At 41.7% G+C, this 16,508-nt stretch overlaps 1 protein-coding gene across 2 annotated transcripts in view; it reads left to right on the top strand.

Annotated features, from left to right (window-relative positions):
* The window catches only part of jade2 (jade family PHD finger 2), a 128,042-nt gene that overhangs the window by 11,137 nt on the left and 100,397 nt on the right, over positions 1-16,508 (top strand). For both annotated transcript variants that reach the window (XM_084474620.1, XM_084474619.1), the window contains exons 2-3: positions 4,474-4,537; positions 8,160-8,245. In XM_084474620.1, coding sequence (XP_084330746.1) covers positions 4,474-4,537; positions 8,160-8,245 — 150 coding nt within the window. The remainder of the gene's footprint in view (positions 1-4,473; positions 4,538-8,159; positions 8,246-16,508) is intronic.

The following is a 16,508-nucleotide window of genomic DNA, read 5'->3' as shown; positions in this document are numbered from 1 at the left end:
TGATATTCTGCGTTGTCATTTGCAGATATGGACTTTTAATAATTGGCGCCTGCATATTCATGTTCGCATAAACTTTGTGTTATTGCTTCTGCACTATCTCCTTTGGTTTTATCACTGGGTGGTTTTGCAAACTCGTACTTCTGCAATTATATTTTCAGGGCCAAGTCTACGCAGCTATTATAAAACACCACAGTGATTATTATGCTCTACTTAGGGCCTATTATTGCTCCAACATTGACCTTTAATTAAAGCACTTTGGATTATTATTAGCATGTATGTTTAGAAGCAGGCTCATTTTATGTGCAGTGAAGGCAATACACATTAGAAAAGTGGACTCCCCTGTATGGTAATGAAGTTAACAGGGCCTTGTTCCGTTATTCTCTATCTTGGTTTCTAAATCAAGCAGTCCGCCATCCTTCGGTCTTATTCATAATGGATCTACATTATTGAGTTCTGGAGAATCTGGAGTATTTCCTACCACTGATTACATGGAAAAGTGCCACTGGAAGCAATTCAAAACGTGAATAATTTTGGAATACCAACCTGCTGAATTCATATAATGGTTATTACAGATATCTGAATATATATTGGTTCAGCCCCAATATTATTGGATAATGCCGTCACATTATTGGTCAGAAAACGATCATCAGCAACATCCTGCTTTAATTAAAGCTAACATTTTGACAAGACATTTATTCTAAATGAGTTAATTGTTTAGATGAACTAAACTAAAACTAAAAGTCTATACTATCTTTAATGGTAGAATGACTTTGACTTTTGAATAGAATGACTATTCTTCCAAAGTTTAGCACTGGAAAAAGATACATGACTAGATCTTTGCTGATCATGCGATAAAATAGGCATTTTAATAAGATGGAATCTCAGACACAAAGATTCAATGCAATCAACCTTTTAATCAGTTTTATGATGTTAAAAGTGCTAACTTGTTTCAGCCTCCTCAGCAGAACATCCAGAGCCATGCATTATCTGATGGTGGGAAGTAGATGATATGTCACGGACCAGGTGCATTCCAAGTGCAAAATAAAAACAAAGCATTTGAAGCATCAAGCGGAGGCAGGGGGAAGGTGAATTGGTAAATGGAGTGTGAAATATGGTGACGTGTGTTGGGGAGAGAGACCAGGATGAGGGGAACGCGGGTGGGAAGATAACGGAGATAGATGGATGATAATCAAGGCAGATTAATCGAAGTTGAGAGTGTGAGAGAGCAAGGGAGCGAGCTAGACGGTTGAAGACGAGTTGGTTAGAGAGAGATGGATAGTGAGATTGAAAGAGAGAATACATGAAGAGGGACGGTGGATCGAGATGAAGTGCGACTACCTGATGATTCCAAGGCTTTTGTGACACACGCACGCCCCAAGCACACCTTCTACAGAGATCAACTCACACCGCACGCAGGTAAACAAATACAAACACATAAACCTCAGCGATGGGCTGTTATTAGGCAATTTATATGCAGGGCCTCTGAATCAAACTGACTGACCTATGGCTCCTCAGTGAGTTCACAGCACTTCAAATGCAAATAGTGCTGGTCTAATGTCTAGTCCCTGCATAAAACCTGACCCGTGAGAAAATCTTCACGAAAATAAGAATATTTCTGCTGTTCCTGTACTAAATGGTTTAATACATTGAAGGTTTTGGTGAGTGATCTCACTAAAATACAGGTCACTGTTTGAATTACTGTAATAACCATTTTCAGCCATGGCTGCTTTTCATGACTGTGCAGTTAATGAGATCCATGCATGAAGAAGACCCGAGGTCACTATCATCTATCTCTGGAGGCGTAGCTAGAGTGTCACATGCCATGACCGCTGTTAGCCTTGTATGCGTCCATGTTGGTTCAACAAGCACTGCTGTGAAACACTTCATCTCCTTATTTCTGTCTCACTCACTCACTTAATTTTTTAAATTTGCAAACACACCATTATACCTTAATATACCACCTTTTAAACCTTTTAAACCCGTGTGGGCTAATCTTGCATGTTCTATTTCATCTTTCAAAGTATAACTCTCATTCCTTTGATGAATACACACACACACACACACACACACACACACACACACACACACACACACACTCTTTATCTTTCCCATTAATCTTTATATCCTCATCCGTTCCATCTCTTTTATTTTCTCTTGATTTAATTTCTGTCTTGATTTAGACCGGAATAAGTCAATACTACATACTTTTACAAACTCCTCATGTCTCTGATTGTCTGTGAAGAGAGGAAGTACGAACTAGAATCATTTCATGGGTGCATTGAGCGTAAAATCTAAGAACGGCACTGGGACAGGTCAAATGGACAAGAAACGGCACATAGGCTTAACTGCAGACCAAAACTTGAATCATCAAAATTCTCCATATTTAGTTTTTAAATGGTACTTTTTGTGTATCTTTTGTAGTCGTCAAGCTCAAAGCCATCAGAGACGGATCAACAGAAATGGCGATGACCAGAACAGACAACTCTGATGCAGTTTTAGAAGCTGTAAGATTGCACAATAAAATATTGAGGGGTTTAGGGGTGGGGGTCTAGGTTTAGGGTTGGGGGGGGGCTCTTGGAGTAGGGGTGGGGGTCTTGGATTAGGGGTGTGGGTCTTGGTTTAGGGGTCCTGGTCTAGGGGTCCTGGTCTTGGTTTAGGGTTGGGGGTCTTGGCTTAGAGGGGGGGGGGGGTTGGCAGTTTAGATATGAATTTATTGGGCTGCGCTAGGGACCATGAGGTAGGGTTGTAGGGTTGTACTACAACAGCTGGAATACATAAAGCATGCTAGTCAAGAGAAGAGGGAACGGTGGCTAGGTGTAAAAGAGAACCCGAGCATTAAACATGTAAACAGCACATGACAACAGTATAGGATATCCAGTCGCAGCGAGGGATGTGTTGGGGGGGAAATTAGTTAAATATGAAACGGGAGAGAGAAGGAGGGCACCGAAACGGCAAGATGAATGTAGTGTGAGGGAGCGTGAGAAGGCATAATAAAGAAAATTGAGAGCCAGAAAGATGGAGAGGTAAGAGTTATTGAGGAAGGTGGGACCAGAAATAGAAGGACTGAAAGATGGACGCATCGAGAGAGAGATGGAGACAGATGGTCTCCAGAGAGTGGTAAATGAATAGAGCAGAGGAAGGGTGGAGATGGGGGGGGGGTGGAGAGAGTTGTGTTCTCTCAGAAAATGTCAGTGTGGAGAGTGTGTGCACATGAGGCAGACGGGTTCTGGGGGAACAGGAAGAGCCGAGCATTAGAGGGAATAGCCCCCTTTTTATGGACCCATAAATCTCTGCTCCGCACGCCCAAGGCCACAACCCCGCGTCGTGCTCTGGTCTAGTAGCACTTGGCCAGAGTCTAGCGGGCTCTCCTGCTGCAGGACGGACTCCCTGTCCAAGAGGCTGTCCTCATTTCTTCACTCTGACTCACTGAGGACTTTCTTTCTTTCTTCGTTCCTTTTACTCTTTCTTTCATTCTTTCTTTAGGATTAGTAGGATTGTCAACAAACTCTCATATTATGACAAATCTCTCATCTTTTCACTTTTCCAAACACAATGTATAACTTTTGATGAATGCTGCTGTACAACGTAGATGCTTGTTCCATCAACAAATAAAGGAAAGACAATAATTTCAATAGAAAGTTGTTCCCCTTGCTTGATAAAGGGATGGGGGTAAGATGATTCATACCTTGGGTTAAAGTGTAAGTGAACCCCCTGTTTGAGCTGGAATTTGAACACAGATTTAAAAAAGAAAGTGTTTGGGCTGAGAGTTCTAGGAAGGAGGGGGCATGTTATCCCCATGGTTACAACCCACGGCAACTTTCATACTTTTTTAAGTACCATCATTGTTTATGTGAGTAGGAATGAGCGATCTATATGTAACACTTCACACACTGTGGTGTCCTGCTAGAAGAGTCCAGAAAGCCTAACCCTCTCTCGGATGCGGACATCAAAATGAACCGCTGCCCAGACAGAGCTCTACGCACGCACGCACACACACACACACACACACACACACACACACACACACACACACACACACACACACACACACACACACACACACACACACACACACACACACACACACACACACCTCGCCGCTTGTGTCCCTTTGTGGTGACGTCAAATAATGTACTAAAAAGTCATTTGACGTCACAAAAGAGTGCCAATTGCATTCAGAGCAGAGAGGAACATACACAAACTGTGGCAGAGACTTACAGCCTTATTTTTAGTAACCATGACAACATTGATTACCATGTTGAAGATGATGTAAGCCATATTAGCACATCAATTTATAAAAACGGTTTTGGGTTCACAGGCTCCTTGATGTAGGTCCATAATGCTGCCCATTTAAAAAAGATGACTGATGAAGGGCCTTATGAACCCATTTGACTGGTAATGTGGGTTCCCTTCAAACAGACTTCAATAAACCTCTTTTTCTGTGCAGTAAATATTCCGTTTCTTCTTCCACAGATGGAGAGCGAAAGGAAGAAGAGGAAATACTCGACCAGCAGTAATGACTCTGACACCACTGACAGTAAGTTGGACGTACACAGCCTCCCTGTTTGTGTTTATGTGCTCTGAGAACTTTTCATTTTATTGTAACGGCACAATTATAAAAGAAAGCAGTAAAAAATAAAACTTAAGTATGTTTCAACCCGGACCCTATTTTACGTTGATTTGGAGTCCAAGGCACTAATGGGACCTACATTTTTTTTAGATTGGTCCTGTATTATATGATTTAGATCTGCATTAGAGTTATACTTTGTATTGATCATGTTCTAAGAGAGTGAATAAGATGTATGTAATCATGTGGGGCCTTCTGAGAACTCTTAATCAACTGATCGTCTTTTCCTTATAATCTGCCTTAGTCAGATTCTGTAATAGCTGAGCTTTTCTGAAGACACATGCTTTCATAGTTGGAGATAACAATATATATCTTTAATCTATATGTTGGTTTGAGCATTGTGCAAAGTTTTGATGAAATTGTAAGGCAGGGCTATAAAGCAGCACTATTCACCCCAAAAAACGACAAATGCGCTATTGTAGGAAAAAAAGATTGCCAAAAAGGAAAAAAAAAAGTTTATTAATCGCATATTTATCATGAATGTCCCCTTTGTCTCCCAGCATTCCGCAATTACTTAAGCTACCAACATTTTGTGATTTGACGTATATTAAAGTATTAATAATCAAACTCAATGCTGCATATGCTCCAACACGATGGTATATCACACAGTGTTCAACACCGGGCATCACACCGGCATTGACACAGGCATCCACGACAACGCTATAATCAGGGTGTGTGAAAAACAACAGGAAATGAAATTATTCTTTTTTTTTAATATATATCTTTTCAACACCCGTGGCAATATGGTACACAAACGATTCAAGGAAAGAAAGCTTCATTAATTACACTAAAAAGAGAACACATCACTTCATTTAGCGTTATACACTTTATAACCAACACACTGTAAAAACCTTAGATACTATCTCAGGGGTGGGCTGGGTTGGTTTGGGTGCAGACGGAAGTGCAACGCATTTTTACTCCTAAAAACTTCTGGGTTCTGCTTTCGAACGTCAAGCAAAACCGCTCTTATATGATGTGCTTCAAGAGACGTCGTTAACCCAGGTCAGAGTTTGACTGGTTTTAACCCAGTGCAGTGGCAAGGTGGGTAAGGACAGCGATACAGGTATAGGAATGTAGGAATAGTACGTAGTAACACTGGCAACGCCGAGAGCGCCGACAGAACAGACATCTGTGTACACATAATACATTTGGAATGAACTAATTGAATATGTTTGATGCTGTGCATGCTTATGCACATTCATTTGAACATGTGAGGTTGTTGAGTTTACTATAGACCCGGTGGGAAGCTGCAAAAACACACGATTGTCTGTTTTTTTTTTTTTTGGTCCGTCTGTTTTTGTACATGTCCTTGTCGGATCGTGACACCGCTCCTGTGGGCGAGTCACTGGGTCTCATCCGCTTTCTCATTGAAGCACCCGTGGTCATTTTGGCTGCTCTGGGCTCAGGCAAGGCTTTTAATCAGCACATCAACCATGATTGTAACCTCTGACTACAGCGCAGGCGGAGGTAAGCCAGCCGTTAGGTGGAGGCCGCGCAGCTGGCTCATGTCGTACACGTGGCCCCTCCCGCTGTACGTTGGTCACATGTTTTGGGTGGCGCGGTGACTCTGTGGTCAGAGCTGCTGCTTCTGAGAGGAGCCCGGCAGTAGGGACGGGGATCCAGAGCCAGTTCTGTAAGGACCTCGTTCTTACAGTTTTAGGGTTTGGAGTTCTCCAAACCCTAAAATCAATCGGGTCTGAGCTTATCGATACTGCTATAGATTCTAGCGGGTCTTGAGATGAGTCTTGTCATTTAAAGCAAATAATTGGTCGCCTAGTAAATGTATTGAATTCACAAGAATTGCCTGCCAATTGCCGTTCAACTAAACGACAAGGAATTGAATTCGCTCACACCCTTGTTCGCTTGGTGTCTTAATCTGGTTAATTGGTTGCTCGATGGGATGGCTTAACATGCAGAGCAGTCAAAGGCTTAGCTTCATTTCAGTCAGGAGTCTGACAAAGATAAGGAGGAAGCAAAATGCCCTTTATGCCCCAAATTAATTTCTTGTAAGGGGGGTAACCCCCCTCACTTCCCTTAAATGTAGATTGCATCTTTTGACTCTTCTTCTGTCTCAGACTGTTCGTTCTGTCCCATGTGTCTCTGTTTTTATTTTTTGCAGAGGAGAGTCAGAATGACATCAATAAATAGGGATTGTACGTGCACGCACGCACGCACGCATACACTTAGTTACTTTTGCTGCCTCCCTGGCCAACAGAGTGCAGGATTCATTTGACGTCTTTTGATTACATCCACTCTGGCTGTCAATTCACACCACTTTTCCTGCCCCTGCGGCAGCAGATGTCTTTATGCGTGTGTGAGGGAGAGAGGCAGTGTGTGTGTAAGTATGCATTTCTGTCAGTTATCCTTGAGACAGGACTGAACTTGGTGTTTGCTCTGTTGCTGGGTTATTTTTTCAGGGTGGGGGGGGGGGGTTGTTATTTTTCTGTCTTTTTGCATACAAACATGCACACAAAGAATCATGGCACACTGTAATGTTTGTGTTATGCAATTTGGAAGTTTGACCATGTGTGCAATTGGCCTATCACTCCAGTGCTGTATTAAATGCCAGCCCTCCGTAAGGCCAGTAGATGACAAGTTGACTGACACAACACTAAATAAATACAAACTGTGACTGGCTACCTATTGTGAGTGGCTGGGAGTTACACAAATGATCATCGCAATGCGCTCAATAAAAGCACCTGGTTGACCAATAGGTTAACAGGCGAGGAATGAAACCGTGCAACAGTATGCACATAGTTAGTTCCCAAATGAGTAGTTCAATTTTCAAATATAAGTGCATTGTCCTTAATATTTATTGCATAATAACAATGTACATTTTAATATATATATACACACACACACACACACACACACACACACACACACACACACACACACACACACACACACACACACACACACACACACACACACACACACACACACAGCTGCTGATGGAGCGACTAGATGGGATTGATGCTGCATTATCTTGTTAATAGCTTTGAGGTCATATATGAATGAGGTTGTTAAAGAGCACTTTAGAGTGACTGCTTAAGAACATTCAGTTTATACTGTCATCTCCTATTAAAACTCTTTATAGATCAGGTGCTCCTCTTGCCTGTTAGGTCCTTTATAGATCACCAGCACCTCTCCATAGCCATTGTCTGGAGTCTGACCCACTGGCACAGATCAATAGGTCTATCAAAATGTCATGTCCTGTGGTTCATATCTTGATTCTTCAAATACATGTCTTTTGTTAATAATTTTGTAAAGCTGTTCATATCAAGGCATGCTTTTCTTGGCAAGGAGTAAAAATGCAAAATTATAAAACTCAAATCAATGTGTCGTCCAGTGTTGGGAAATGATTACTTAAGAATAAGAATTACCTCATACTTAAAATACTACATTTCCACCTATGCATAATGTTTCCGACCCACTACACATTTTCTGTCATGCTGGTATTATAATAGTAATTGGCCGTGGTGTTTCATTTCTCACTGACCTCTTTGCTGTGGTGGTGTTTCCCCAATAGGTCAGGTGATGTCTTGGTCCAGTTCATCCAAGAACACGGGCACCAACAGCAACTGGGTCCGCCTACAGCACAAGAAGCCATCAGAGGTGAGGTTCCGTCTTCGTTTCTAAATCAATTCAAGGTTCAGCTTAGAAAATAAGTTCAGAAAGTTGCTATTGAGCCACAAAAGCAAAACCTGCAAATACCTGCAAACGTTTCAGCAATCTCTCTTAGCTTAAAATAACAAAGGATTTATCTGAAGTCAATGCTTATCGATAGTGATTTCAATAATGTTATCAATAAAATCACATCCTTGGCTTTAACTGATATATTCTAGTATTATAAATGTTGGCCAACCCGTGCCTCTTTGTTTACATGAATCGTCATATTGACCACACAGACTGTACATAAGCCCTTGCTAACAGCTATGGCTTAATAAAACCACATAATAATATTGTATATTAATAATATTATAATACAATAATAGTAATGCTCAATTAACAGGTTTAAGAGTATTCACCTTTGGACAGAACCTTAAAGAAACCAGAGGGTTAGTTATGGTTTATAATACAGATTTTTGCTGTATATATAATTGCTGTGATTCCTACTGGATCAAATGCCTTATTCCAAGTGTGATTCATTTGTATTCCTCCTTTTTATTTTCATATTGGGTAATAGCTGAGAAAGCAGACCAATTGTTGGTTTTCAAACTTCAGAGATTTGCCTAGCAGTAGGGCCGGGCTGGTGGCTGCTACTTGGGCTGAGGCTGGCATGATAGAGCAAACTCTAGCTTTCAGAGTGGTGGGTTGAACCTTTCTGTTGGTGGAACAGGGTGGGGGTGATTCCTGTTCTGCTGACGTCTGGTCGCCTACATATTTTGCACCTAATGCTAGTCTGCTCCGTCAGACTTCAGGGAGCCGAGCCATTTCCAACTGAAGCTGTATGAGCTTTGTTATGTACAATTTCTTTGTCTTTGGCAGCAGTTTCCTCGCACACCTCCGCTCATTGAAACGTAGGTCAACTACCCGACTCATTCTGCAGACAAGATTACCTGAACGGCGCTCGAGGACTTGGATTGGCTTGTTTGTGGAGCACTGTGTGCATGTATGTCATCACTATTATTATTATTAGGTAGGTAACTTGGTCAACCTAGGGGATTACCATTAAGCGAATATCGATCGTGTCACAAACCTTTTGAAAGGTACTTGTATAGAATACAGGGCATAATCGCAGGGGAGCGAAATCGCTGCTCGGCAAGATCCTTGTAGACAGATTCTGGTCACACACCTTTTATATATAGACCGCACTACTATATAGGCCGCACAACTGCAATCTGTCTAAAATGTGTATATAGGCCGCGGCCTATATTCCCGTAATTACAGTAGTGGATGTTGTTCTTGGTGTCAAATGGTATTGTACCGGTATGTCCATTCATGTTTTCATAATTGGTCCCACTGGGGAGAGGCCTGCCTCGGGCTGGAGGCGCCCTCAGGCTCTGGGCTGCACTGAATGAAAGGACTAACCCTGGCAGCGACCGTGTCACACCGTACCCACCGAGCCGCGCGTGCGGTTCGGTTCCTCTAATGGTTTACGAGTGGAAAGTCCTGATCCCGCGGCGGAGGTCGTAAATCCGACCGGCGGAACAAAACACTGGAAATCCGATGCAAATGCAGCGACGCGCTCCACCACAGTTAAATCAGCCCAACGCCGAGACGGCACAGATAAGGTCGGCCGGAGTCGCATGCTGTGGAACACCCAACAGGCTGCTGATAAATGATCCCTCAGAGTCTCAGCCACCCCCTCGAGGAGGAGCGCGCTCTGCTCTCGTAGGGAGAAGAACGCTGCCGTACTGCCGGGTTATGGCAGTTTTTGTGGTGTTTATATTTTCTGCCAAATGACAAATTCCTCCAGCTTCAGTCGGAGAAGCGTGTCTGTTTCCCATCTACAAGCCATCTACTTTCATTTCTGAGAGCGCCTCAAAGACCGTAGTTCCCACAAAGTCATTGACATAATTGAGGTGTAAACAACTGTTGGCCTATTACTGGAAGGGAAATGTAATGCATCCATTGGATAACAAGGGCTTTTGCCATGAGTATTAAACCTTATGCCTCATGTTTGATACCCTATATCACACACCAGGAATTACTTTTTGGGGATGATTTTGAATTAAAAGGTTCCAAATCATCCTCAAAAAGTAATTCATCCATTCAATAACAAGAGGGCTTTGCCTTGAGTAGAGTATAAAACCTTATGCCTCATGTATGATACCCTATACCACACGCCAGGAATTACATTTGAGCATGATTTGAAATTAAAAGGTTCCAATAATCATGTCGCTCCTAGTGCTAGTTTGGAAATTCCAGAAACAGTTAAACTGAATCCTGAGTTAAAGTTAACGTAACCATTTAAACGTGACATTAATACAGAATAAGATGGAAGAAAACACCTTTTTCCAATTGAGCCCCGAACGCCTGGTCATTGGCAGATGTCTCCATGTGTTGTGACTCTTTGGGTTGAGACCTGCTCTATGCAGCGCTGCCTGTAGTTAACCACAGGCTGATGGAAGCGGTTCAGACCGTAATTGCTAGCTGTATCTCCAATGAACTGACCCTGTCTTCTCCTTTGTGAAGGAGCCCAGAGATGAGGAGCTCTTCTTTGGAGGCTTTCTCTCTCTTACTCGGTTTCTCTGTTTTCTATCCTTGTGGTTATTTTCTTGTGTTACTTTTATTTAAAACATTTTCAAGTGACATTTCTGGCTTCAATCGTATTTGGAAAGGCTGGTTTAAAATGCTAATTCTTTTTTGATATGTAATGACACACAAATCCCACATAATGTCAATATTATCCTTAGTTAAAGAATCTATGAAAAATGTAACTGTTTGAGCATGTTATTTATAATCAAGTATCATTTCCAATTTCAAGTGTCTTTATTTTTACATAGTCTACTTCAAAATTGGTATTAGGCTACATTTTTCTTCTTTTTCTAAAGTGGTCTTCATTTCAAGTCGTCTATAGTTTTCTCCTAAGGTCGTTGTCTTAAGTGGTTTTCTTAGGCCGGCTTCTTAAGTACACTAGAATTGTCGTCTTGTTCCAAAGTTGTGCTTGAGTCTTATTCTCATGACATCTTCTTCCCCGGTGGTTTTCTTAAGTCGTTTTCTGTTAAAGTCTTTCGTTGGTTGTCTTTCTAAAGCCTTCCGTTGTTCTGCAGGTGTTTCTTTCGTGTACAGACTAGCCGTTGTTATTTGTGCCTACCTTGCTACTGATCTTCAGTTCTGCTTTTAGCGGGGGGAAATGCCGAGGGCAGGCGTGAGAACGTGTCACTTGAGGACATGTGCCTGTTGAAAGGTGAAATCAAACCATGTTAAATGCGAGAAGGCGGGTTAAAAAAAGATCTGTGAAGTGAAACGCAACAAAACTCTTGTGACTGTAATGACAGCGTTGCTTCTTTCCTTTAACAAGCCTCTATTTAAGGCTATGAAAGTATTCCCCTTCAGCCATCACTTCTCACCAGTGGCTTTAATCTTTCTTTCTTATTTTGTTTCCATTTGATGAAATTGTAGGCAGAGTGTAATATTTGTATCTGTCGTCTCAAGGCAGGGGAAATTCGTGAATCTAAATGAAATGGAAAATTCTAACACAACATTGAACCAGGCATGGAAACGACCATGGGTCTACGTTTGTTTCATAGTTTTGCACAAATTATGGTTTTTGATTTCCTTAGTTAGTCTTTATAGTGAGTTCCTTTCTTATCCTGCCCGACTGAATGTTACCTAATTTTCATACATATCCGATATTCACATGGCCATAATAATGGGTACAAGCTATGGAATCATTGTTATTTGTTTAGAATCCGAACTCGATGGAAAAGCACACTTTCCTAAATAAGGAAAACATTTCTGCTTCACTTTTCCCTCCTGGGGAAAAGTGCAAAACAGTGCAAGGATACTCTCACACCCTCCCAAGAACTGAATGAAGGCACAAATGCTTATCTACACACAAAAACAGAAAGACAGCCGGCCACAAACACACACAGACAATAACACGCATACGCAGGAAGGAAAATACATGCATGCGCACACACTTATGCACACACGCACAGACGTACATTCGTGTGCGCACAGAAAACCCCAGAAGACCGAAATGGTAAGGGGTTAATTTTGGCGTAGGCTGTCATCTACCACAGTCACTGCAGGTTTTGTTAAATGTCCTCGGGCCCTATCTTGCACCCGGCGCAATTGACTTTCTACACCGACGCATGTGTCGTTGCTAATTTGCACCTGGCGCAAAGCTGAATGGCGAGAACATGAAGGGACAGGACGGAGAACATGAAGGGACAGGACGGTGGTCAGAGTTCTGTACCTTCAGGTCGTTGGATCCTTCAGTGTAATTGAAGTCTGGGAGCATTCGGATTCTGTTGGACAAAAACATGCTTTCCTGCCACCAACCGGAGCATGTAAAACATTTTGATACGTTTATAGCGACACCATCCAGATTTAAAGTGGGATGAACAGCCGACCCGCTGCATGGCATAGACCACTATTAATTCAGAACCATCCCTTCCAGTCAGAGGACTCAAGGCGCCGCACTGCTCCCTGATGTATTCCAGCTCTGCACAATCGCTATAACTCTGCCCAGTGCGAGGGGAGTGAAGCCGGTGGGGGGGTAAACACTCTTACCCACCCGGCAACAACCCGGAGGGGTGGCGATCCGGTCTGAAGTGGGCTCCGATGGTCATGTAATGTGGGGGTCTCAAGACAGCTCGTATAGTCGGGAAGGGATTATTGCACTATATAGGTATATTGGGCTATTTTGTGTAATGTTTTTTATATATATATATATATAAATATAATAGAAGAGTATTAATAATGTATCAAATATACCCTTGGCAAACGGACAAGGAATGAAGCCTCTGGAAAATTACGCATGATTTCCATGCTCTGTTTTTGAAGTGTTTGTGCACTTGAAGTGTTTAATAAAAGAAAAGGTCTCAAAATCATCAAGCTTAAATGGGGCTTTAGCCTGACAAAAGGCCATGGTTTGAATCTGCATATTCCAGTAATAATAGTCTGAGGAATGCCTGATTGATCGTTTCCTATCCTTTAGCAGTTTCAATCCACTGGGATTGGACAGACATATTTGTGCAACTCCATGATTTGATGTGTGACATTTAAATGGATAAAGCAATATGTAAAATTGAATTGTACATTTTCACGTTAGATGTACATATTTTGATGTACATTTTTCGATCCCGTACCTTTCCTTTTTATAAATGCACTAATTTGGATTTCATTTATGTTTGTATCGAAAAAAATTATACTTTTAAAACAATGTGCCATTTAAAGGAAATTTATAATATAAAAACTTCTTGTTTTTATATTATATTATTATATTATATTATTTTTCATCTTGTTTTGTTTTTTTATATGGTATGATTCTATTCTTTGACTTTAGTCAATTCATATGGGTGTCATGTATGATCTTTTATAGTATTGAACACCAAAAGACCATAGAGTTACAGAGCTTTACTGGAAGGTCCTTGTTCCCAGAAGTAAAAGCCCATTATTTCCCTCATTGACACTTTTCAGTTTCGGCTTTGGAGCATTTCTTTAACTTCAAACGTACGTGACTCTCTCCTCGATTTATCATTATTGCAAACAGTTTTGAACTAGTGTGACAAAATTGTTGCTCAACAAGAAAAAGGCAAAGGTACAATACTGTGTCCATGTACATGCATATCTTTGATTAAAGGGCTCAAAATGCTTCGGTGGGGTTTGACTAAAAAACCTGCATGCGCATACCAGGCATCAAACAGTAACAGGTGAACACAAAGTCTATGTTTTGTACACTATTGGAGTGTATTATCTGAACATCTTTTCAAAAATGTGAAATTGTCTGACGAGAGACTGGAACATTGTTTCTTATTGTTCCTTATCCTCACCACCACGACTATGCCTATGTTGTTGCAGAGTAACCCACTGCCTACTGGTTCATTCACTGACCCTCATTATTAATTCATTATCCACCCCTAACTCATCCAATGCCCTCCATGTTAATTAACCTCAGGCAGTATTGGTTTAACCGGGTTCGAGCAGACGGTTTCCTCTGTGTTGTTCCTAATGTTTGTATTTCTGCACTTGTACCTTGCTACGGAGTATGTCCATACAGCTGCTACAGGATTAATAATCAGAAAGTTTTATTTAACCATAGACTGTACCGTAGACTGAAAAAAAACACTATTGTGCTACACGTTGGTTATAAATAATAAAAACGTTATTTCTCAAAATCTAAGTTGAAGAACTTACAACGGAAAGCAATTATTCAACCTTATATGATCCCGCCATAATCCAGGAGCCTACAGTGATTGTATATTATGTTATTTATTAGTTAGCTTGAAAAGGTGAAACTCACACAGGAAAATGAATTGGGGTTTTACTTGTGGAACCACAAGCTCCGCCGACTTTACAACTCTACAGTGTACATATCACATGAGCTCTGCCCACTTTGTTGCTCTACGGTGCACATGCCACATATCAGAGGGTGCATTTGATCTTATCACACTGATCTACACCAGGGGCCTTGTGATCTCATCACCTGATGAGAACCACATTACCTTCTTCTCTATGCTCTATAATCTTATTCTTGGATATGAACCACTTTGAGCCCTGGCTACACCCCATTGTGTATGTTTCTTTTGTTCGCTTTGACAGACATAATTTCTCGCTGCTCCTCTATTTTTGCTGATCTGTATCTAGCATACCGGTAATGTATAGATATTTGGCAGTGGTCGCTATTTTTTTTTTTTGGCCATTACAAATCATTTCAGAATCTGCCCTGTGGAAACATCACACGTAGATACATTTTCTCCTCATAGTTTCATTATTTATTTTTTTATTATTATCAACTATGACAATGAATTTATCAGGTTTTGCATGCTACCCCAGTGCACCCTGGGAGGAAGGAAGTGGTGTTGGTGGAATCGGTTGAACATTTTTTTCTCTGTCCCCTTTCGCACTTTCACTGTCACGTGTGTGTGTGTGTGTGTGTGTGTGTGTGTGTGTGTGTGTGTGTGTGTGTGTGTGTGTGTGTGTGTGTGTGTGTGTGTGTGTGTGTGTGTGTGTGTGTGTGTGTGTGTGTGTGTGTGTGTGTGTCGTGTGCCTCAGTGTCTTACCAGTTTGACAGCTGCAGTAGCTCATTAGAGGCTGGAAGACACAGCTGTGAAACTCCATGGCAACCAGATGCAAACATCTGGAGAAATACATGGAGTTTATGTTTCACTGTCTCACTCACACACACACTGTGCCAACTTAGGGAAACACTAAGAATCCTGGGACTCTTTTTCTCTTCGTTATGCTTGTTGACACACACCAGCCGAAACATGATGCTCACACACACACACACACACACACACACACACACACACACACACACACACACACACACACACACACACACACACACACACACACACACACACACACACACACACATCTGTTTGTCCATCTGTGGGATAGACAAAGGGACGAGGGGGTTATGGAATAAAAGGGCAGAAGCATGGGTGTTTAATACCATGCTTCTAGAGGGGGAAATTGACTGAGGAACGGACAATGGATAAATTGATTGATTTTCGGTATCTCAAATAACTGTTTGATCCACTTTGCTGCACACCAAGAATTCTATCAAAGGGGTTTCAATCACATTTTTAACCAGCAATCTTAAATGTGCTGTGTGGGGAATTAAGTGGCATCTAGCAGAAATTCAATAGAATCCTCATAAGTGTTTTAATAATAGAAAATAAGCATGGTTGTGCTTTCGTTACCTTAGAATGAGTCTACAGAGGGTGCAGGTCCTCTTCCAGGGACCTGCCATTTTGCACCACCATGTTTCTACAGTAGCCCAGAATGGAGAAACAGCTGAATTTAAATTTTCAACAATCATGCCACATGCTTTTAACTGGCTGATTTTGGAGGAATGAACTCTGTCTGTATCTTTGATTCATTCTTCTTCTTTGTATTATTTGCAGCAGTCTATGCGTGTGGAATTGCATTGCTGCCTCAGTCCAGCGGAGCACAATGTCTTTGCAAACCACAATGATGTAGGTTTTAATTTGATTATAGTGTGGTGAAGTGAATTCCGATCACAAGTAGTCAGTCCCGGCACATTCTTATGCCAGGTGTGAACTGACGAGCTGTCCACTGCTCTTGCTCTTCATCTCTCTCTCACTCTTACTCTCTCTCTCTTACTCTCTCTTACTCTTTCACTCTCTCTCGATCTCTCGCTCGCACTCTCGTTCTCTCACTCTCTCTCACTCTGTCTCTGTCTCACTCAGTGATCACCAAAGAAGCACTTGGGAGTGGGACTCCAAGCTGCCAG

This window comes from Micromesistius poutassou (assembly GCF_964030765.1).
Source record: "Micromesistius poutassou genome assembly, chromosome: 10".
NCBI classification, from domain to species: domain Eukaryota; kingdom Metazoa; phylum Chordata; class Actinopteri; order Gadiformes; family Gadidae; genus Micromesistius; species Micromesistius poutassou.
Note: the sequence above shows the minus strand (reverse complement) of the source record. Positions and strands in the feature narration are given on the sequence as shown.